This window comes from Zootermopsis nevadensis, unplaced genomic scaffold (assembly GCF_977971745.1).
Source record: "Zootermopsis nevadensis isolate Lab colony 2312 unplaced genomic scaffold, Znev_1.0 Znev_ptg000008l, whole genome shotgun sequence".
Lineage (NCBI taxonomy): Eukaryota > Metazoa > Arthropoda > Insecta > Blattodea > Termopsidae > Zootermopsis > Zootermopsis nevadensis.
The window spans coordinates 14,362,657-14,387,618 of NW_028259140.1; the positions used below are offsets into that span (position 1 = coordinate 14,362,657).

Below are 24,962 nucleotides of genomic sequence, written 5' to 3' on the forward strand. Positions count from 1 at the left end.
GGGTTTTTGCGTTTAAGATGAGGGATATTTGACTAGCTGAGCGACCATCAGCGTCGCGGATTAATCTCTTGGCCTGTTCCTTCGTTTTGTCTGACGTCCTTTGGCGTCTCCGCCCTTCGGCTTGTGCCGACAGAAGATCCGGGGTGTCGCGTTCTCAGGCGTTCTTTGCGAGGCTTTTAAAGTCGTGTTTATATTCGTAATTCTCCTCGTGCGTCTTTAAATACTTGCGTGCAGTTAATTACAAAGATGTAATTATGCCAATTAACTTTGTCACGTATAAACATTAATAATCTTTTTCCTTCAATCACGATACCAGCTTCTGATTTAAGCCTCGTAACTGAGAACTCGTGCAATGAAAACTGATTGAACAGGAAGCGGAAAGAATTTTTAAGTAGGCCTTGGCTTCCGAAATGAGCTCTAATAGCTAATAGACTATGTAAACCATGATTTATTCTTGCCATAAATAAGGCAGTCAATAATTTTGGTGCCTGCCGGCTGTTTCGTTTTGTTCCCATGTATTTTTTACCATGGAGCAGAGTCCTTGAGAATATAAGAGTACTCCAAACTAGCGAAACAGAGTTATTTGCATTTTATGGACCGAGACGTTTCATTATCGTGTTCGAGATAGCCCGCCATCGTCCCTGTCCTGAGCCTCGTTGCCCCTCGTAGATGGTCACAGGTCACGTTGTTCCGATGCCCATGTTCTTGACTTCATTGCAGAGAAGGTTGTCAACACTGTATCTTCCAAATCACACGACGTATTGTTTCCAAATGATATTTTACGAAGATAACTAACTAGATGGCTTACTGAACCCGGAGGTTCATCACCGAATTAACCAAAGCCCTGTCCTGGGCCAACAAAATCCAGTCTCCTTCAACTCCTGTCTCCCATAGATCCCGCCTGAGATTATCCTCTCATCATCTAAACATCGCAAGATGTGGATAGTAATATTTTTAATAATGATACCCGACGGGGGCAGAGGATTGTTCGTGTAGCCTCTGCGTCCAGACCGGCTCTGGGGCCCACCCACCGTCCTTCCTTGGGGGTCCTCTCCCGGGGATAAGGCGCGACCCTGTCGTATCCCTGGCAGGGAATCGATGGACCCTGGACTCCCCGCGTCAGGATACGAACTGAAGATTAGCCGAGCAGTTGCTAATTTGATCAGATGGCCTCGGAGCTACTGACTAAGGCAGCGTTTAAGGGCGAAAGCACAAGAACAATCTTCAATCGATTCCTTTATTACGAATGAGATTAAAATGAAGAAGGTGACACAGAATTCCTGGGTTTTTTTCCTGTACTCAGTGGGTCCAGGTTTGGGTCTGAACAGGACGGCCAAGAGAAAAACCACTGTTTCTGCCGAAATACGAACACCGGTCGTCCAATCCGTTGCCGGTCACTTCACTGACTGCTATCCTCCCATCGTGGTTCATACTAATATTTGATATAAGTCTGGAACACTTCAAATTTATTTTGATTTTACGGATTAATCATGTAGTTTAGATAACATAGCTTCTACAGCGTTCCATCTGAAAACTCCTCCAAAGTACACGACGTAGGGAGCATGGATTAAATTCAGCCTCCAGCGGCTTCTGTAAACAACGGACGTGGAGTAGCAAAAACAGAATCCGGGGTTCGATTCGCTCTACGCGTCCTTTCAACTTTTGGTCGCGTTGTGTCTGGAGGAACTGCTCCCTTGGATGTGTCCTGAGCCCCTGCTCTGAGAGTTGGGTTAGGAGCGCGATTTGACGTAACCCACTGACGCACGCATCCCTGATTCGACACGAGGAGCAGCGCTGAAATCTCGATGAGATCAATTAACATTCTACTGATGCAGTCGGTTAATTTTGGCATCACACGAAGAGCTGTGTGCATTTGTTTCCGTTGTCTTCTGAAGTCAAGTTGAGTGCAGTGCATAATGGAGACAGTAGTTATTAAAGTGTGGAGCGCGAGTCAAATTGGGCTGAAACACTGGTTCTGCTTTAATGGTTGGTCAGTTCGTGCCTCAAAGCAACGTCGCTTTTGGCGCTTCGTTGTAGAGTTTCTCAACCTGTGTGCCGCGACGCGATCTTAAATATGCTACGACATTTTAAATTCAAGTTGGATCTTGGTTTACAAGTGTGTTAATATTAAAGGTCTCATTAGCTTGTGTCTTCGTATCTGTGTCAAATTTCAACTGCTTTCGTATTTTAAGTGTTATCCACAGCCTTATCAGTTTCCTCACCACTGGGCAGAGACTTTCTTGAAGAGTTTGTAGTCACTCAGGTTATCAAGAAGGACCTAGTTATATGAAATTAAAAATTAATTTTCGTCTTCACTAAAGCTTGGCCATGAAGCAGCTTAATGTAATTGATAATTTCATAGTAAGATACATTTTATCATTATCCTCCCATTTAATTCTCTCAAGCGATCCTTGAGTAATTTCCAATCACAGACTTCTGTAAGAATTTATAATTTATCCTATGGGTGCTACAAATACCGCCCACCTTCCATTCTTGATTTCGTCAGTTGAACAATGTTAAACGAGGAGTGTAAACGATAGAGACCTTCGTTGCGTAAATGCTTAAAAAAATTGCTCCACTGCGTTAAATGAATATCTGACGTCCTGTTTGCTGCCGTATCACTAGAGAAGAGGGAACATTATGTCGAATCTCTTATATTTTACAAACACGTCTATAAAAATTTATGAAAAACGTTTGTGTATTGGCTTACAGTATACTACAGAAAGGCATTGGTTCGCGTTACTACACATTTGAATAACGCATCGCAGTAATGGTCTAACAAAAGTCCTTTATTCTTCTGTCGCAAATCATAGGTTCAAATATTCTAAATGTATAACTTCTAATGGAAATTTAAGGTTCTCGTGGCGCAGAATATGATGAAGGCTGTATTCTTGATTGTATCGCCGCGTAGTATGATAAATATTTACTATGTTTCAGAGGTGCTTGATGCCACCATCATCAGGGCAAGGAATCGGATTGAGATACATGGACCAGGAAGAGCATTGCCCGAGGCAGTGGGATTTACACGGCGCAACAACACGGAAGACAGCCATCTCAGTGCAACTACACGGTACCCAAGCAGAGTGCCTTTGTATTCATTCAAGTATATGTTACGTTGAAAAGAATAGCTGATCTGCAGTGAACTGACATACTGACTAACAAAACCAAACACTCAACATTCCTTTAACATCGGACGACACTGAACAGAATCCTCAGGCAGTTCAATCCTTTCCATATCCTCTCTAGTATTTATGTGCTATAGAAATGAATTTGTTATCGCCGCCTTACCGTGGAGCCACCTGTACAACGCTGATGTGTACACCTTAACAAAAGACTACATGAATCGTTCATTTGGGAACAAAGAAAGATATCTTTAAATGAAGAATCGAATAAGTAAACACGTGCCTTTTCCTTCCCAAAGCAGTCATCCAACGTCAAATGTTTTACTTTTTATGCGGCCATATCAGCCTTTCTGCCATCTCCAGGCAGATCGCTTCACCGCAATGAGCATTATTTCGAGGGTATTCAGAGGCTAAGTCCGGGGAAATTTATTTCACTACTGGGAAACAGAAGAATCCAACTACGATTATATCTTTAGGGGAGTATAAAAACGAATCAGATGTTGCATAATAAGCAGGAGGTGCTTTCTCAATTGCCTTTAGTAACACAAGTGTTGGATAAAGCGATGAAGCATGTAAATTGGGCGAAGAACAGATCTTGCGATGTTCTTCATTATGTCCGGATGGATACCGAGACAGTCCCTGTACGTAGGTCACCAACGGTTAACACAGTACGATGAGAGCGACAGCGGTCAATAATTGTATTCTGGAGATACCGGGTTTGAATCATGGCTGTGTTGTTACCTGCTATTTCCTTCATCGTCGTCATATTCTAGTCAGTTAAATATAGTAATAGGTGTTTTTCACATTGTTTTTGAATGTAAGTAGAAATTGCCTCGCATTGTGTCCAGATACGTCATGGCCAGCCACCACCTCTAGCGTGGAATACAAACGAGAGATGAAACTACATATACTTGTTCCAAAGCGGAAGCAAACTTCCACCACGAGTTTCTCCTTTAACTATTGTTTGTACGTTTGTCACGAACATTCAGAATGCAAAACCTACGCTTTGTTGGAACCGTTATGTATGCTGAAGGTGCACCGGCCAAAGTTGTCCACCATTTTACCCATGTTATTAAACGTAATCTTCAAGCAATAGCAAACAATCTTAATCGATGCATATGCTTCATTTTTGTAACCACCCAAATTGTTTCTTTGAAATCTCATGGAGTTTACCACCAGTTTTATTAACATGTGAATCTTGTTTCAAACAAGCATGAAATAAAGAATGTATGCTAAGCAGTATTATGTTGAAACTTCAAATAAAATTTATAAAAATGTAATGTAATAACAGTTTTCTTAAAACCTCATTCTCAAACACCCCCTCCCACAATCTTTCCTTTTCCTTAGACAGAGCTTCAAACCTTAATAACTCTTTCGCAATACCAACACTTTTATAGGGACCGGACACATGGGTGAGCACGAAGTTAAAGTATTCAAATTCTGAATTGTAATTCAACATTTGGCTTAGTTTAGCCATGATAAAGGAAGCAGGAAGCACTTCTGAAATGTCAAACTACTACTAGACTACACAAAACGTCCCACAAGTCATTTTCGAGCTAAATAAATTAGAGAACCAATACAATTATTTTATTAATTAGTCTAAAACAGTCTAATACAAGTACTTGAGAAATTTCTCATTCATGGTTGAAGAACTACAGCCATATTTAACTGACCTGAAAGATTCATGTTCACAAAAGCCTGCTTAACTCCATCCTGAGCCAGCTACATTCAGTTTGCTCCATTGATTCCCATCTCCCTGAGGTCTTCCAGCAGCCTCTTTCATTCAGGGATCCCAACCAATACATTATATTTCTCACCCATCAGTTCAACCAACTTGCGAGACATTAACACAACTTCAGTTAAAAAACATTTGGTACAAGTATTTGAGAAACTTAAATGCCGGTAGAGAAAAGATGGAAGGTAAAAGAAATTGCACAAAAAATATTGCTTTCAAAATGAACTGAAGCACCTGATCAATAGGTTGCAACATTATTTGAAAAACACAAAATTCTTACAATACTGACATCCCAAAATGAAACTGGAGTTGACATTTAGTACTCCTCTGCACTGTATTCTTCTCCTTCAACAGTATCCATGCCGACCTCCTCGTAATCCTTCTCCAGGGCTGCGAGATCCTCGCGAGCTTCTGAGAACTCGCCTTCTTCCATACCCTCACCCACGTACCAGTGAACAAAGGCACGCTTAGCGTGCATGAGGTCAAACTTGTAGTCCAGGCGAGCCCAGGCCTCGGCAATGGCGGTCGTGTTGGCCAACATGCACACGGCACGCTGTACCTTTGCCAGGTCCCCTCCTGGAACAACAGTTGGTGGCTGGTAGTTGATGCCAACTTTGAAGCCAGTTGGACACCAGTCCACGAACTGGACCGTGCGCTTCGTCTTGATGGTCGCTATGGCAGCATTGACGTCCTTGGGTACGACGTCTCCTCTGTACAGCATGCAGCACGCCATGTACTTTCCATCTCTTGGGTCACATTTCACCATCTGGTTGACAGGCTCAAAGCAAGCATTTGTGATTTCAGCTACAGAAATCTGCTCATGGTATGCCTTCGCAGCTGAGATGACAGGGACATAGGTAACCAGAGGGAAGTGGATGCGGGGGTAGGGCACCAAGTTAGTCTGGAATTCAGTCAGGTCAACGTTCAGAGCGCCATCGAACCGGAGAGAAGCGGTAATCGAGGATACAATCTGGCCAATCAGTCTGTTCAGGTTGGTGTAGGTGGGACGCTCAACGTCCAGGTTACGTTGGCAAATGTCAAAAATGGCTTCATTGTCAACCATGAAAGCACAGTCAGAATGTTCAAGCGTGGCGTGGGTGGTGAGGATGGAGTTATAGGGCTCGACAACAGCTGTTGAAGTCTGAGGGGCGGGGTAGATCGCAAATTCCAGCTTGCTCTTCTTTCCGTAGTCAGCCGACAGCTTTTCCATAAGCAGAGACGTAAAGCCTGAGCCAGTGCCACCCCCAAACGAATGGAAGATCAGGAAACCCTGAAGACCGGTGCACTGGTCGGCCAGCTTCCGGATGCGGTCCAGAACGAGGTCAATGATCTCCTTGCCGATGGTGTAGTGACCTCGGGCATAGTTGTTAGCAGCGTCTTCCTTTCCAGAAATCAGCTGCTCGGGGTGAAATAGCTGACTGTAGATGCCAGTGCGAACTTCATCTGTGAACACACCAGTCAACGTCCAATTTCAATATATCAACATTACACTCTGCTACATTTCAACAGGCATTTCCCAATACAATTAAGCAGGATTCTCCTTTGCTTTACTTATGAGATTTCAAATAAACATACCTACTACTGTGGGCTCCAGGTCCACATAAATTGCCCTTGGTACATACTTTCCTGCCCCAGTTTCACTGAAGAATGTCTTGAAACTGTCATCACCACCTCCAAGAGTCTTGTCTGATGGCATTTGACCATCAGACTGAATACCATGTTCCAGGCAGTACAATTCCCAGCACGCATTGCCCATCTGCACGCCAGCTTGCCCAACATGAATTGAAATACACTCACGCTGAAACACAACACAACTTCAGACTACCCTGTCACATGACAAGACATTGAAAGTTCCTGACCTTTCAAATGTAATAAGTGAAACATGAAATTACAAGAGCTTATGAATTTCTTAAATGTTTTAGAGCCACAGTTCAAAACTCACACATATGGAAGCAGTGATTCTTCAGACAATGCCACATCAATGCATGTACAAATATATACAACTCATGCATCACTGGTCACAAATCTCTTCTTAGCAACATTGTAAACTCATTTCATACAGAACCTCACTGATAGTTCCAAGTTCATAACAAATTAATTCGAGACTCAAGTTTTTCTAACAAGGAAATTTCATCGTTTACTCAAGCCTTGACAAAAAAATTTAAAACTCAGTGGCAATAGTTCCTGCATTGCTGACATGCAGCAACTGCCACGTGGAAGCAAGATTAATTAAATTTAGGTTACATAACAAAATTATCACACAAAATTAAAAATTCATATTACTTTCGCATTAATTAGATGCTAGAACTTACATTTTATTAATCACAAGTAATAACGTATTTAGCAGAGGTAGCACATTCCATTCGTGAAAAACATTGTAATCAAAGAACACAACGAAAATTTCTTCCTTAAAACATCTGAAATGAGCAAAATATAATACTCACCATTGTAGTAGCTAATTTGATGACTTATAACAGAAAAAATGACAGTGGAACCACGGTTCTGGAGAATCTGACGTAAATACGTACTCCGTAACCAAGCGGATTGTGATATGTAAAATCTGAAAACAGATATGGAAATCTCAAGAGGTAATTCGCATTTCGTACGCAATATGTCCGATCCATCTCTTATAGTTTTCGAGAGGCGGGCGCTTAACGAGCCAGATGCATTGAAAATTGTACACATTGGTTCATTAAAATTACAATAAATGTATAAACAATTATAATTACAATAAAATACATTACAGATTCTGAAAGGTCATAATTTACTGATCATTTTACAAATAGATTATATTACCCTTACTCTTACCATTCCTGAGGAATTAAAATTTAAAGGTGACCCGGCGCTGGATCTTACACATCTTCGTAACTAACGCAGGTTTGCCTAATGACCGTTCCGTATAGACGTACGAGTATTTACGTCAAAAGAAGACAAGACTAATTCTCTTACACGAGTTCACAAATGCAGATGAAAACATTAAATGTGATGAACAATAATAATAAATAGGAATCCCTTACCTCAAACTTTGTTCAGTTGTAAGAGACCACGACGTCCACCGTCAATTATCAATTTAACCAAAACTAAAATGGAGTATCACAGATTTCTTAATAATTCTTATATAAGATAAGTAATTGCGATATTCTAAAACGTCTTTAACAGCACAAAATTACCTAGTCCACGACGCACTTCTTCTACAACCGATTCACAGCAAAGCTCTTTCCGCAATAACGAAAGCGGATTGTTGACAATAATGAAACACAACAATGACGAGTAAACAGATGATGTAACAATTAGCTCCTTAGGTAAAGCATTGTTACGCACGCAGGAGTTCATATAAAAGCTGACCATTGTCGGCCATATTTACAGGGGACGCTCACCCATCCGGGTCGTGTGCCACCCCCAAGCAACAACTTAAGTGCTGCAGCTGCGGAGGCAACCACACTGCGAACTATAGAGGTTGCAGTAAGTGGAAGGAAGCCAAGACGGCCGCTGCACAGCGTGCGAAAGGGGATCGCGGCCGAAAGGACGACGTCTCCACGCGCCTGCCAGCGCCCAAATCGGCGCTAGCTAAGCCTTCCCTCGAGCAGGAGAACTTGGGCCCTGGGTGGAACCACGTGGTCCGTGGTGGCCGCGTCGTCAAGGCTGCGGCTATGAAGAACCCCGCCCCAACGCCAACTGGAGCCATTGTACAGACTGAGCGGCAGACTATCCCCAAGGGCGGCCGTGCCAAGCCCGCTCGTCCTGTGGCGCCGGTGGCAAATCCCACAGCACCTGCTCTCAAAAAGACTGACCCCACCCCACCCAAGGGTCAATCACCGCTCCAGGACATCTCAGATATCCTGGAAACCCTCTCACCACGGGTCTGCATTGAGTTGACACGACGTCTCCTCGCCGCGATCCATTCACTCCCCCCCGGGGGGTCTCGTCCGCGAGCCCTCCTCAAAACCGTTCTCCTCTTCATGGCCGACAATGACTGCACGGCCTAGAGGACACGGTAGCAAGGCCTTGCGGCTGGCTTACTGGAACGCCGACGGTGTCCGCGACAGGAAGCTGGAGCTGGAGCAGTTCCTCGGTGACTACGGAGTCGATGTTTGCCTCCTGAACGAGACGCACCTCACGTCGGGTCGGGCCTTGAGGTTCGCGAACTACGTTTGCCACCGTACGGACCGCCCGACGCTAGGGGGTGGCACAGCGATCCTTGTCCGCAGGGGCATTGATCATTACCCTGTGCCGGTATCGGGTCTACAACAACTAGAAGCAACCGCCATTCACCTGGTACTGGCAACCAGGAAAGTCAAGCTAGTGGCGGCATACCTCGCACCCACCCGGCCATGGATAGAGTCGGACCTGACCGAGTGCTTGAGCGGGGGTTTCCCGGTCCTCTTGGCTGGTGACCTCAACGCGAAACACACGGACTGGAATTCTAGCCTTATCTCTACTAGGGGCTCGCTCCTGCGTGATTACGCCAACAGAAATTCCTGCTTCATCTACGGGCCGGATTCTCCAACCACGGCTCCCTACACACACAACGCCACACCTGACGTCCTTGATATTGTCCTCATCAAGGACTTCGTCCTACCGGTGCACCTGACTGTCTGCCCCGCACTCAGCTCAGATCACCTGCCCGTCCTCGTCGACACCACGTGCCGATCGTCCTTTCAAAACCTGCCTGATCGCCCGGACTTCGCGAGAATGGACTGGGCTGCATTCCAGGCTTGCCTCGAAAGCAGACTACCGGGGAACCCCGTGGTAAACGACGAGGAAGAAATTGACAAGTGCGTCGAGGAGCTGACCAGTGCTATCCTGGAAGCCACAGCAGCGTCCGCTCCCAAGCTTCGACCCCGCATTGACAGGCGACCGCTTCTACCCGCTAGTATTCGAGATGAAATACGCCTGAAGAACCGGCTGAGGAGGCGATGGCAGGTCACAAGAGACCCCGCTCTTAAGACCCAGGTCAATCGACTCCAGAGGTCGGTGACCTATCGTCTCAACGAGTGGCGGAACGAACAGTGGAGCGACACGCTCGAATCCTTGGACTGCGAGGACCAGTCGCTTTGGAAAATGACCAAGCGTGTGATGCGAGTCCCCACTCCGTCGCCCCCCTTCTTAGTGATGGGAGGACTGGCTCTCTCGAACCCCGAGAAGGCAGAAGCCCTAGCCGACAGCCTTGAGGTCCAGTTCCAGCCGGTAGACTACCCGTCGGACCTGACTACAATTGACATGGTTAACGAGGCGATGCGAGCATACGAGTATGCCCCTGTAAATGAACCAAAATTAACCAGTCCATCGGAGGTCGCCCAGGCCATCAAGGGACTCAAGCTTGGCAAGGCTCCGGGCCCCAACGGTATACCGAACAGGGTCCTGAAACATCTCCCACGACGCGCGGTAACCTTTCTCACGAAAGTGTTCAACGCGGTCCTTCGCAGGCAACACTTCCCCTCGGCATGGAAACACGCTCGAGTGGTGTCCATACTGAAGCCGGGGAAGGACCCCACGCTACCTTCTTCCTATAGACCCATCAGTCTTCTCGACACGGTCGGCAAACTCTGCGAGAAAATCCTACTAACGAGGGTCCTACACGAGGTCAGTGAACGCGGGCTGCTGCGCGACGAGCAGTTTGGGTTTCGACCCAGACACAGCACATCGTTACAGCTGGCTCGCCTCGTCGAAAGGGTCAACAGAAACCTTGATGAGAAGCGGCTAACTGGCGCGGTTTTCCTGGACGTGGCCAAAGCCTTCGACACAGTCTGGGTCCAAGGCCTCCTATACAAACTGACCGTCCTCAACTTCCCGTCGTACTTGGTAAAAACCATCTCTTCCTACCTCGCTGACCGGACATTCCAGACATCCTTCCAGTCGGCCATGTCCACACGTCGTACCATGCGGGCTGGAGTTGTGCAGGGCGGAATTCTCTCCCCTGTGCTCTTCAGTCTGTATGTCAACGACATACCCACACCGTCCCGCCACGTCGAGTTAGCACAATACGCGGACGACACGGCTCTAGTAGTCACGTCCCGTAGCCCAACGCTTCTCGTCAGGTATCTGGAGACCTACCTCAGTAGACTTGAGCTCTGGCTCAGGGCCTGGAGGATTGCTATCAACGTCTCGAAGAGCACCGCGGTTCTCTTCATTTCCGCGAGAAGACACATCCAACAGCCCCGAGCAGTGCAGTTCCTCGGACAGCCGATCCAATGGGTCAAAACAGCACAGTATCTGGGGGTCACCCTTGACGCCGGGCTTACTTGGTCGGCGCACGTCAACCAAGTGGGAAAGAAGGCAGCGCAACGATTAGGTGTGCTAGGCCCGCTTATCAATAGGAGAAGTGGCCTGTCAATCAGGAACGGTGTACTACTCTATAAGCAGCTCATCCGTCCCATAATGGATTACGCATGCCCGATCTGGAGGTCAGCTGCCCACAGCCACGTCCAGAAGCTGCAAGTTCTGCAATCCAAGTGTCTTCGAATTGTTACTAACGCGCCCTGGTACGTTAGTAACAGGCAAATACATGAGGATCTGGGGGTCCCTTTCTTTGCCGACCACATCAGAGCACTAACTGAGAGGTTTGACTCGAGGTTAGCTGGTGTGGGGAACCCCTTAGTTCGGCAACTCGGAAGACACTCGTGCCGAATGAGGGCTGCCAGAGTTCACCCAAGGGCAACCGAGGGCGACTGATGTTCAGCAGGCCAGCCGAAGCCATCCCCAAAAGACGGCCAAGTCAGCACAACGAGTGGTTAGACTACTCGGCTACCCTGACTGAGGTTTTCCGTGCTTTCCTCAGTTGTAAGGCGAATGCCAGGGTATAACTTAATAGGGGCACGGCCCGCCACCCTTCCCCCCGATCATGGAGGCCATCAGCTGAAGTGATCTTCCCCCCATGCCGCAGAGGCCTTCAGCCGAAACGGCCCCTCCCTCTCTGGGTTCATACCCCAGAGACCCAACCAACCAAATTCCTTCGACAACTTGCCTGACAGGATAACCTCCCATCAGCAGCAACAAATCCCAGTTTGAATGGTCGAGGCTCCCGCCACGACGAAACCCCGTTAGCGTTAGCAAAATTTCCGTTCTTATATTACGACCGTTTACCATTTCCAGCAATGCGTCTTGTGCGCAGGAATGGTTTCACCTAGGTAGGGACGATGCTTGCGCTTGCGCAGGCCTCTGCCCTCAGTTAGCTTCTTTGGTTGGTTTTGGTTTCCATATTTACACATTGTTGGTATGAATCTTACACATTTTCCTAACGCTGTTTTCCCGAATGACCCTTCCGTATAGACGTACGAGTATTTACGTCAAAAGAAGACAAGACTAATTCTCTTACACGAGTTCACAAATGCAGATGAAAACATTAAATGTGATGAACAATAATAATAAATAGGAATACCTTACCTCAAACTTTGTTCAGTTGTAAGAGACCACGACGTCCACCCGCAATTATCAATTTAACCAAAACTAAAATGGAGTATCACAGATTTCTTAATAATTCTTATATAAGATAAGTAATTGCGATATTCTAAAAGGTTTTTTACAGCACAAAATTACGTAGTCCACGACGCACTTCTTCTACAACCGATTCACACCAAAGCTCTTTCCGCAATAACGAAAGCTGATTGTTGACGGCAGTAATTAAATACAACAATGCCGAATAAACAATTAGTTTCTTAGGTAAAGGAGTAAAGCATTGTTATGCAAGCAGGAGTTCATATAAAAGCTGACCATTGTCGGTCCATATTTACAACCCAACCAACCAAATTCCTTCGACAACTTGCCTGACAGGATAACCTCCCATCAGCAGCAACAAATCCCAGTTTGAATGGTCGAGGCTCCCGCCACGACGAAACCCCGTTAGCGTTAGCAAAATTTCCGTTCTTATATTACGACCGTTTACCATTTCCAGCAATGCGTCTTGTGCGCAGGAATGGTTTCACCTAGGTAGGGACGATGCTTGCGCTTGCGCAGGCCTCTGCCCTCAGTTAGCTTCTTTGGTTGGTTGGTTGGTCCATATTTACACATTGTTAATATGGATATTACACATTTTCCTAACGCTGTTTTCCCGAATGATCCTTCCGTACAGACGTATTTACGTCAAAAGCATAAGCCATTTCCATAAACAAATATAGAATCATTTCTTGGGTCTGTTACTGCTGTCGTGTTAGCTTTTAAATTATCTTCATTTGGAGACGTTTTACAAGTATTTTGTTTCGTAAAAATGCTGAGTAAGACAGCCGTTCTTCTTTCAGTTAAAATTTGCGGTGATGATATTCATTGTCATGAACACTGTTCTGGCATGGCCGATTTCAGCTCTGTATCATTTCGATTCGATATTTCAAACGGCATATACCTCTCAATTGAACAATTCATAATCACCCAGCAATTCGAACTTAGTTTCAGGTAATTATAATTTATATTCTTATATCAATAAATTGTCTGTTCATAAAAGAGGAAGAGTATGCTTAATTTGTTATAGTTCCTAGACCAGGGGTCGGTAACCTGCAGCCTTAAGGCCACATGTGGCCTTTTGACTGAATCCAAAATTTACATAACAAATCCTTTTATTTTTATTAATACATTTTTCAAGACGCCCTTAAGGTCACAAATGACGGATACCCATCTAGAGGATCAACTGAAACTGCGGACCTCCATGCTGCAACCAAACATTCAAATGCTCTCCAACAAAAAGCAGACACAACAAAGTCGTTAAAAGATTAGTTAACTTTAAAATTAACAAATAGTTTTCATTTTTTGAAATTATTAAGTACATACTAGTTAGATTTTTACAAAATAATGTACATTTTTAAGTATGTCTAATTGAAGTTTCTTGAATGCGGCCTTCCAACATGAAAAGGTTCCCCATCCCTGTCCTAGACCTCCAAATATTACATCTGTTCGAGAAAAGTATAACCAAGTCAAAACATCTTGTGAGCAAAACAGACACAAGTATCATTCCTGCCAGACACTTTCCTGAAATTAGTTGTACTCTCCTTTTCTAAAATATTTTGATTGCATTTGCTATAATTTTAGAACAAATCTCAACAGTAGAATCGAAAAGAACAGTGAAAGTATTGAGATGGCGTTACTATAGTAATCGCACCAAATTATAATAAAACAGATAGGGATAGGACAATAGGTTTTGATGAGATCCCAACGACATACTTTCCTCTAAATGTTTCAATACACATGGCGAGACGAGCAGGAGCTATAAAATGAAATATAAAATTTGTTTTTGTCCATAATTTGCAGTAGTACAGATTATACGTTAAATGATCAGGCAGTATCAATAAGTAATATATTGAACACAAAGGCAAGAGAAATTTCAGTTGCTCACAGTGGCAAATATGAAAATGACAGCGTTCTGGGATATTTCACCGCGTAGTCACATACAAGTAATTCATTCTAAAGGTGCTTACTGCCTCCATTATCTCCCTGATGACAGAGACAATAAGCACATCCAAAACATCAGTAGAGTAAGATATTTGCCAACCCATGCAATGTCTCTGAAGTTTCAATCTGAAATACAATCTCGGTAGATACTTAATACACGGAAATTAAAGAAAACAATGAGCAAAAGGACATAATGCGATCAGAGAAAGAGCCGAGTATTTTGTTTCGCCCAAAGAGGATTATAATAGCACAGGAGAATTAAATATTGTGCCAAACGTGGAATACTCTCCTACAAATTAAGTGCTTTATAAACACTAACTTTATTTCTTGGATTCCCTTTGTTTCTTATGTTCCGACAGCTGACCTTTCAACTTCTGTACCGAGTCTTCATAAGTGGCATCATATTCTTGAAAGAACGAACGTGCCTCTTCATTGACTTTCGATATGTGATCTGTCATGAGCTGAACGTTTTCTCTACTGTCCTTCAATTTCTCTCCTTCCTCCTCAACAAAAGGAATCTTTACTACAATATCCACACAATCTTCTTCCAGTCTCGTCAAATTGCATTTAAGAATTTGTTCCTCATTCTTTACTTTCTCCTTCAGGTTCGTCACATCTGCCTTCATATCTTCCACCTCCTTCATGTACCTGCCGTACGCTTCAGAGGTTGGTGAACTCGCGTTCACGGCCTCTACTGCAGATTCTTCCTGCTCCTCTGTACGTGTTCCCATTTCGTTCAGTTTCATTTTTAGATCTGTCCTGAAGTTCTTCGTCTCATAAACAATTTGCTGTGAATGAAACAAAGATGTCAGAAATTATGATTAACCAGTGATTCTTTTGTAGGATCTATACTTTCATGGCCACTAAAGTCAATGAAGTCTTCTCGGAAAATAAGCTGCGTCAGACGGCCCTAAGAAAACCGATGTTTTGAGAAATGTCAGTTTCTTGCAACCACCTGACATGGCTGATTCCCTGAGAAGACTTCAATCATTTATTTGTTGTTGCAATTGATAGGTATTACGCAATGCAAAAGCTATATGGAGCACTTTTGTTGTTCAGCCAAGGACAACTTGTCCTCTTTGTATACAGGGAGTACCCCATGCCTGATCACTGTACCCCTCCACCAGCAATTTATAGACTGAGCATTGAGAGGACAAAATGAATGGAATTAAGAAGACAAATCGCTCCATGCTACCATTGCAGATCACGTATGTCATGCACCTCATTAATATACTACCAAACCATCAACTCTGGAGTCCAGTCAGCAGAACTGTACTAAACGGGTTCGAACAGCCTATTCCAAAACGATGAAGGTTAATGAATTTGTCTGTCTGTTTTAAAGTGCAATCGCAGCTTCGTTTTGAAGGGAATTAAGAAAACGATAAAACTCTCACTTAGGTTAATCAGACTGAGTAGAGAATTGAACACACATAAAAAAGAGAGAGCTAATGACTGAACTGCCATTGTAGACCTTACCTGCATGATGAGATTAGTATCTGTGTGCATTTTTATAGACCTTATAACGTTTTCTTCAATTATAAAGTAAACAACTTCAAACGCTTGACCCTCGATGTCTAACAGATATAGATTATACGTTTCTTAAGTCACGATTGAGCTTCGAAGGTGGGGACAGTTTGTTTCTTTGAAACAAGAATAATTAAGTGCATGTTAGTGGAATAACTTCTCACATTGCTAAAGCACCTATCCTTCTGCATACTTCAGCATTGGTAACTTTATCCACTCATCTTATTTACAGTATTTTTCTATAACACCACATCTTAAAGGAGACCAATCTTTTCTTTACTTCAGCCCCCATCATCCAACTTTCACTCCCATACAACTCAATACTCCAGACATACGTTTTTAATAACCTCTTCCTAGTCTCAATACTGACATTATCCGAGGTCAATAGCCTTTTCTTCATATTGAATGATTTTTTGCCTGGTTGATTCTGCAGCCTACCTCTCTCTTGCTTCGAGCATCCTTAGTGATCTTACTCCCCAAATATGTCCTCTATCATCTGGTTGTTTACAGATATTCGTGCATGCGCGTCTCCATCCTTGTTGCAAGCCATAACTTTAGTTTTTCTTCTGTTTATATTTATATTGTACTCCTTCCCCATAATCTCTTCCATCTTATTCAGAATATTTGTGGGGTCTTGTTCACTCTCTGCCAATATTGCAATCGTCTCTCCTTGTATCTTCACTCCTACAGTGATTTCATCTCTGACTTTATCAAGGGCATTCTGAATATGAGCATTAAACACCCATTTAACATTGTCGAATGCTTTCTCAACGTATCAATAAAGGTTTCCTTGTCCTTCTCTACAATTAATCTCAAAGCTAGAACTGCCTCTGCCCTTCCAGAATCAAAACTGGTCTTCCGTCAGTCTACGTTCGATCTTCTTTTCCATCATGCGAGAATAATGGTTGTAACAATTTTGGAGGCAGGCGTTACTAGACTTGGTGTGCGGTACTACTCGCACGTACTTGCACCAGCTTTCTTTGGGATAGGAACTATGATGCTTTTCTCAAAATCTGCGGGTACTTTCCTTTGTACATAGATATCACAGATCAGATCATACAATCTCTTATTCAGTCTCTCTCCTCCCGCCTTGATGAGAATCTCATCAATCCGTGGTGCTTTCTTGTCTTTCAGTGATTTCAATGCTTGTTCAAATTCTTCTTTCGTTATAGGATCGCCAAGTTCATCTTTGTCTACTTCAGTTTCTAGTTCAATAGTTGTTTCATCACTTATCTCTCCTTGATAAAACTCTTCAATGTACTCTTTCCATCTTTTTGTTAAAAGTTCCTCGCCATAAAGGATTTCACCATTTTCACTTCTTACTGAATTTCCTGGGTACCTGCATCTTCCAAAAAAGTTTGTCGTCGTTTTCTATGCTGTTTCTATCTTTCTCTTTTTTATGTCCTCTTCCACTTTTCCACAAATTTCTCTGAGATAGTTCTCTTTCGCTCGTCTAGCACCTCTATTAACAGCATTCTGTACTACCACTGATTCTCCGGTTTGGTGGAGTTTTTAAGTTTCCGTCTTTCCTCCAGCATGATCAGTAACTCATCTGTAATCCGTTCTTTCCTATTCTCTGACTGCATTCTCCTCCAAAAAAATTATCATCACCAGCATAAAGGAATACAACATAATTTTACAAATACAAAATTTTGTGTAACCACATTTCAATGTGCACAGGCTACTAATATTTAAATAAACGTTCATGAAACCAGTAGTGACACTTGAATAACAGCAAATGCTAATGGAAACAGAATGACCCAACCTAACCTGTGCACATCATTTGGATAAATGAATCTTGATTAAAATTGGTATTGCATGTTCTTACTAATATTCATCATCCAAATGGAATTTTGACCATAATGTGACAAAGATGTATCATATGTGAGACTTGAGGTTTTCATTGTCTTGAAGATGTTGATTGTGATCTTCTGGGTTGTAACATTGTATAATCTTGTGGGTGATTGCCATCAAGGCAATGGCAAACCACTTCTGGATCATCTGCCAAGAACTTATATGAACAGGTCTCAGTCCGAGAAAAGGATGGAAGGATCCTGTTCATATGGACCTGTCGTCAGACAGAACACTAAATAAAAATGATGTAGCCGGTGGATTCATATTATATTCAGCTTAATCACTGTGCAAATTTGGAAAGACGGTAGTGGCGTCTTAATCCAAGTAGATGCAGCGATCTTCAAGCAAAAATATCGAGCTGTTCGTTTTTGTCTCTACCAACTTAGATACCAGTACATCAAATCGAACACACAAACAGAGGGACAGCATTGGCTTATGCATGTAAAAGTGAAAATATTATGAACTAATTTTATTTTGTCCGAGCTAAAAGAACACGCGCATACTATGTAAGCTTTTAAAGATTTGCCCGTACATAAAAATTAATGAAATTAGACCTTTATAGCAACAACTATGAACGCAAAAAAGATTTTCTGACGTGTCACCAATGTAATGTTTCAAATTCCTAAAAACTTTGTTTCTCATTGACCGAAGTTCAACAAAACTACAAATTTAAAAAATCAAGATATTTCTCAGTGGAATGAGTCCCAAGTAGCAATTTAAACTTGATTGTTTTATTACATTAAAATAGACAATGTAGACCATATTAAACTCTGAGCCACACTGGAAAGTATAAAATATATATAATCGGGGGGTGTTGGATACTTCAGTATAGATACTGAAGATCGGGATTCTATTCCTGGGACATGCCTTTTTCGACTCAATTCAGATAGACTTCAGCTCTTTTCCAGTGGGTGTCACGGACCGGTTAAAATAACTCACCTCCACCTATTTTAGAAGTCAACACGCGGCCTCCCTCTCAAATACATCTTCGTGGTGTGTTACTTAATATGATATCGTTACCCAATATCATATATATCGGACTTGAGCAATAATAATGCTCCGATCCCTACAAAAATCCCGGTCCGCTTGCTTAACGTGACTGAAACAGGCTACTGGCAATGACCCGCTTACAAGCATGCAGCAGACGTCGTATTTTTACAACAGGCTGGTAAACCTACTTAGGTTTTGAGAATCGTACAATCGCATCCATCATTTGAACATTTCTCCAGCCTCGAATGTCACAGAAGTATGTAAATAAACAAGTCAATTCGTAATTGACAAACTCACACTCCACAATGCACGCCCGTACGTAGTGTTTTGTCAGCTGAAACATGTTTATATGTCCCACACCACGGACCGTCGCGCGAAAAGAACAATTCTGCGACCTCTTGCATTGCAAAGTTTCTCTGAAAATACGAGGGTCGCTCATTAAGTAATGCCCCACATTTTTTTCCTCAGAACATATTTATTCAAGATGGCTCAAATTTAGTGACAATATAAATCAATGTTTCCTTTACACATACTATTTTTTCACATAGTCCCCATCAACTTGTACGGTTTTACGCCAGCGTGGAACAAGTGCATGCATGCCTTGCCGGTACCAGCTCTTGTCCTGTGCACGTAGCCATGTCCTCACTGCTTGAATCACGCTCTCGTCATCTTCAAATCTTGTTCCGCGGATAGCATCTTTAAGTGGCCCAAAGAGATGGAAGTCGGAGGGTGGATGGGGCAGCACCGTCCAACCCAATTTGGTGATTTCTTCCCGGGTTCTCGGACTTGTGTGAGGGCGTGCATTGTCATGCAGGAACAAAATTTCTGCTGGATGCTTGTGAGGCCGAACTCGTCGGAAACGCTTCTTGAGGGTTTCAGGGTCCCGATGTACGCGTCTCGCACCTCTTGGCATTACATCCACAAGAATGACCCCATCACTGTCCCAAAAGACAGTCATCATGACTTTTCCGGCGGAGGGAGTTGACTTGAATTTCTTCTTTCTCGGTGATTGAGGATGATGCCACTCCATTGACTGCCGTTTTGTCTCTGGCTCAAAGTGGTGTATCCAGGTTTCGTCACCTGTAATGATCCGGGACAGAAAGACCTCTCCCTCAGCATCAAAACGCTCCAACAATTCAGAAGAAATCGTTTTCCTTTGAATCCTGTGGTCTGCTGTGAGACTTCGTGGAACCCATCTTGCGCACACCTTCGAATATGCGAGAGCCTGGATAATTGCAATCACACTTCCATTGCTGACTGAAAGCTGTTGGGCCAATTGTCGAGTTGTGATGCGCCGATCCTCACGAATAATGGCATCCGCGCGGTTCAACATGTCTGGAGTGGTGGCTGTGGCAGGACGCCCAGAGCGCGGCAGATCACGGAGCTCGGTTTCTTCACTTCCTGAAGCTTTAACTCTCTTAGCCCAGCGACCAACGGTGCTCCTATCGACTGCACAGCTTCCAAACACAGCACACAAACGTTTATGAATGTTCACCACCGTTTCTTTTTCAGCAACAAGGAATTCAATTACAGCTCGTTGCTTGTAACGAGAGTCGTTCACAGACGCCATTTTAACAGTTCACTACAGCTCCGCTATCGGTTGGAATCATTTGAAACTCCGTACACGAACGCGGGAAACATCAAATCTCAAGCATGTAAAAGTACACTTTTCTATCTTCATTATTGGCTGAGAAAAAAAATGTGGGGCATTACTTAATGAGCGACCCTCGTATATTCATGCTCGTCGGGCTATCAAACGCGTCAACTCATATTAACAGCATCTGCTTCGCCACAAATTACGAATGCTCTGTCTATCAAACTTCCCTCCTCACTCTACGTAACCTGATGTCCTACTGGACGTATTTTATCTTTATAAAGAAATAAGAGTCTGTATCTTGACATACACATTTCTGATCAAGGTACATTACAAGACGCAATTCATTTAAAACATCCTCCGAGATATATAAGTGTTTCGTAATAAACTATAAAGTCAACATAAGCAAAAGCAGCAACTGTATTCATTCACAAAAGGCAATTATTTTGGCTAAGGTAAATAAATAAATGTACTTACCCCCTAAAAGATTAATCACGTTCTCATAAATTAACTGAAGTTATTTTAGCATAAATAAATAATCTCACCATTTCTTTCACCACACAAAATAATCTGAACAGTCAGACATCTAGACCTGCAGCTGCGACATTCAATTACACGTAATTCCGTGTAGGTGTTCAGAAGCTTCAGTCATTTAACAAGCAATTAATATTTAGTTTCAGAATTAATTCATATGAGCAAAACATAAATAATAAATAAATAAATATATTATAATAAACTTGATTACTCGGTTTTCTGTCGTGCGTTCTTACTGAGAGTAGTTGGCGGTAAAACTTGAGGTCACCAAGTAAACAGAATCTTTGCGGGAATTCGTGTTTCCCGATGTGCTGGGCCTTTGAAAATCGGGAAGTTGAGTGATGTCAGATGGCATGACAAAAGATGTTGAGTGTTCTTCTTGAACTCCAAGACTAGAAACAACATCCGTAATCTTCGTTGGAAAATCACGGTCTCTGAAGATACTGGCTTGGAAAGGAAAAATCCAGTCTTTCGAAATCCTTTCACTGCGACTTCTATTGGGGCGGAAGGCGCACAAGCTTTTGCGAACAGTGCTGCAACTTCATAGTGCGTGAGTATTTAAGCACATTTGAATTTCTGACTCTGCCTGGTTCCAGCCGGAGGTGTGACAAGTGCCAGTCGTGCCAGCAGGTGCGCCATCCAGCAACTCTTGATTTCATATTCTTCCTGGGGAAGACCAGGAACGGATGCACTCACGCATGTGACAACCGTTACCAGAGCTCCCCTCTCAACTGATGAGAGACTTGCAACTTGCCTTTTACCTTTCGTACTTTTGAGTTGCACTAAAATGGAAAAGAACTGATCGGCATTCTCTTTGGTGAAGCCACGAATTCTTGCAGCGGTTTCCTGAATGACAAGTTAGGGGTCTCTTGACACACAGCTTGAGACATTTTCTCTCTTGAGAAGAGATGCCTTACAGCATTCCATACAGCAAGCCAAGCTGTATGCCACACGCTTGGCATCCTTTGCCTATAGGCGGAATTAGAATCTAAACGACTTTCCAACATGGCAGCGCGTACCTCCGACATGCTTGTGACAAAGTTGCTAACACCAGCGTGCAATAGCCTCTGGCATCTGTTGTACATTTGGAACAGTGGGCGAAATTTGGTTACTTTCCCTTACAATTTGTTTCAAATAAACAAGTTTCTGTGAAGTATCGTGAAGTGGCTGAGAGTGTGGTTAAAAAAGTAGGCCCCTGCTCAATTGAGCCCGGAATCCAAGAGTTTCTTCATTTACAGAGTCAATCACGTCCTGGTTGGGGGCGATGATGATGTTGGGAGGATCCCCAACAGGGGTGATGCCGCCGCCAATATTTCAGTAGATACCTGTGGTCATCAGTTCCATTACCTCTCACAACCTATTCCAAGAACAGACACAAATTTACTTATTCTTCGCGGCTCTGGTCATATTTTTACTATGTACTGGTTTTAATTATGAGCCGGGATAGCTCAGTCAGTATAGTGACTAGCTACGGGCTGGACGACCGGGGTTCGATCCCCGACGGGGGCAGAGGATTTTTCCTCTAGCCTCTGCGTCCAGACCGGCTCTGGGGCCCACCCAGCCTCCTCTACAATGGGTACCGGGGTCCTTTCCCGGGGGTAAAGCCGGCCGGGGCGTGATGCTGACCACTCACCCCCATCTAGTGCCGAGGTCAAGGAAGAGAGGAGCTATACCTCCTCTCACCCCAAACGCCTACATGGCGTATAGTGGGACAAACTTTACTTTTTTACTGGTTTTAATTTGATACAAATCAACTATCGGGAATAAGATAATGTGAGACTACTCAACTGCGAAAAGAAGACACTGTTATGAGCGGATATTTTGTTTCTGATTGAAAAGTATTGCAATTCTGTATAAAGTAATCACAATACTTGTAAATTAATAGCGACCAGAATATGTCAGTGGCAACCACATTAAAAGTGTGTTATTTGTCCTGCAGTGACGAGGAAGCAGATATTTCTTTTAATTTTTCGTAATTTGATGTTCATTGGCATTCTGACAAGAAAGTCGTGATCAAGCGTAGTGTATTCACCAGAGGACACACCTTTCTGTTTGTTATCTGAAAATTACACCACAGAGCTTCATAATCATTTTGCTTGCTTTACTGCATTTCGTATCTGATTACATTCAGCAATAACGTATTCTAAAATCTTCTACCTCAAACTGAATGAAATAATATCGCTCATTTCCTCAAAAAATCTTCAACTTTTGAGGTTCCACAGATTATCACAGCCCATTATTGGACCGTGACCTAAGTCATAAAAGTTCGGTCCGCGTCCTCACATCAAAATTCTTTACTTACATTTTAATATTATCCTCCAATTTATATCTTGGTCTTTAAAGGTGTTCTATTCTTTAACGTTTCCTTATCTCATGCGTGCTATGTTCTACATCCATATAATCCGCCTTGTTTGTTACCAAAGTATCTTGTAATGAAAACGTCGACATTATGAAATTTTCTGTAACATTTTTTTTATTTTCCTTCCTGTTCTTATGAGTTTCTGTGACTACTAGTCGTGCCAACATGAAACATAATGAGGTTGGTCAGACTGCCAGAGGAAAATTCGGACGACACCGCAAGAATTCGTAGGACCAAAAAATGTTTCAAATGAATTCGTTTCTTATCAAATTTGTTGGCAGTCTCTACGAAATATGGATTGCGATATTTTAATTCAGTACAGAACGCGCCTTTGGCACCAAACGAGCAAACACTGAAAATAGTGATGACAAATATGACATTAAAAATTGTTATGCATAACAAAAATATTGTTTTATTTTGTAAAAGTCCATTAATTTAATCCCAATTATTATCCAAGTCCCATACTTAATTTGGAAATATTTAAAAAAATGGATTATTTTAGGAGACCCGGTTATACGTGCCTGTGTTCAATAATAGATCCTTTCTCCACGAAAAATTTAGAAATCCAGAAGGAGAAGCAAAGACTTAATAACACTCTTTTCCAGAAGGCAGAAGTCACACTCATAAATACGAAATGCACGCAGTCGTATTCATTGTGAATACTCGGGTTGTATGATCTCTTACGACAAAATCTGTACGAATTCATTCAAGCATCAGTCACTTGAATCCGCATCTAATATGGCCGCGGCCATATCAGCGTCAGTTCACTTCGCGAAAACACTGAAGTGAATTTTCTCGATCCTTACGACATCGTTTATGCAACGGCGTGCAAAATAAATCGATGAAGTAAGATTCCAAGTAGGATCTGAGTCCGAAGATGGCTGTCTTCTGGTTTGTAGCGCCGTCTAGTCTAGTAGAAGTTGAGCATCGTTTCATAGGTCCTTACTGCCTCCATCATCAGGGCGATTGAGGCACGAAGGACCTCCAAAACTTTAATAAACTTCTACAAAGTTAGACTTTGCTAGAACCCAGAATACAGCCATCTTACACATTGTTCTTGCCCTACAAGCGTAGACAGCCATATAGTCGAATATGCCGGTCTCTGAAAGGATAGCCACCATTATCATCATGGAGAACAGCAGAAGCAAAGTCTCTACGTCGATCCCCGAGAGCAGTTCCGACGTCGTCGGCCTCTGTAATGCGTCTTCACTGTCACACAGTTTTGTGATCATACAACAGTGCCTCAACATTTTCGCGGCGCGCGAAACGAGATTTTGGGCGGTTGTCTGTCTGTTTTGCGTACAGAAAAACTTATTCTTTTCTGTGAAGAAACTCCGCGGACATATCCTATAGAAATTAAATCTACAAACTCTTGTTAATAGGTAGACCTAACTTAAGAGCACTCAGTGAATAATTACTGTTAAAATATTTCCATTACTTTCACTGTATGATTTAACATTTTATCAGTACTGTGAAGATGGCAGAGTCTTCTATACAAATATATGAGGAAATCTTATAAGCCTGTTCCAAATTACCTTAATATATGCTATAACTAGTCTCTTTAAGTGTCCTCCTCCATTGCTCCTTCGGCAAGAGATAGTTATATCCCGAACTAGTGTCAGTGGGGGAACAAGGATCACCTCAGGGTTGACGTAGTAAATCTTTTATATAAATAAAAAGTTGACATTGGAACCACAGTTCCGGAAAATTTGACGTAAATACGTCCATACGGAAAGGAAGTTTATATATTGGCTTTATTCTAAATATTTCCTTTATACATGCTTTACAATTGAGATAAATTTGTTTAAGACATTGCTTAATTAACTTGAATTATTTATGCTGAAGATGGGTCTGTGGTAGCTGAATGTAATGTAA

General features: G+C 42.9%; 1 protein-coding gene across 20 annotated transcripts in view; it reads right to left on the minus strand.

Moving 5' to 3' along the window:
• Window positions 1-4,683: 4,683 nt before the first annotated feature.
• LOC147874482 (tubulin alpha-1 chain-like) overlaps window positions 4,684-24,962 on the minus strand; it is an 86,227-nt gene continuing 65,948 nt past the window's right edge. For 13 of the 20 annotated variants that reach the window (XM_087345210.1, XM_087345204.1, XM_087345209.1 and 10 more), the window contains 4 exons: window positions 12,241-15,020; window positions 7,302-7,417; window positions 6,433-6,655; window positions 4,684-6,300 (listed from right to left, as the gene is read on the minus strand). In XM_087345210.1, coding sequence (XP_087201336.1) covers window positions 5,174-6,300; window positions 6,433-6,655; window positions 7,302-7,304 — 1,353 coding nt within the window. In that variant the 5' untranslated portion in view covers window positions 7,305-7,417; window positions 12,241-15,020 and the 3' untranslated portion in view covers window positions 4,684-5,173. Of the gene's footprint in view, window positions 6,301-6,432; window positions 6,656-7,301; window positions 7,418-7,874; window positions 8,011-12,240; window positions 15,021-24,962 lie in introns of those variants that run through there. The other 7 variants (XM_087345217.1, XM_087345213.1, XM_087345216.1 and 4 more) reach the window with 5 other exon arrangements.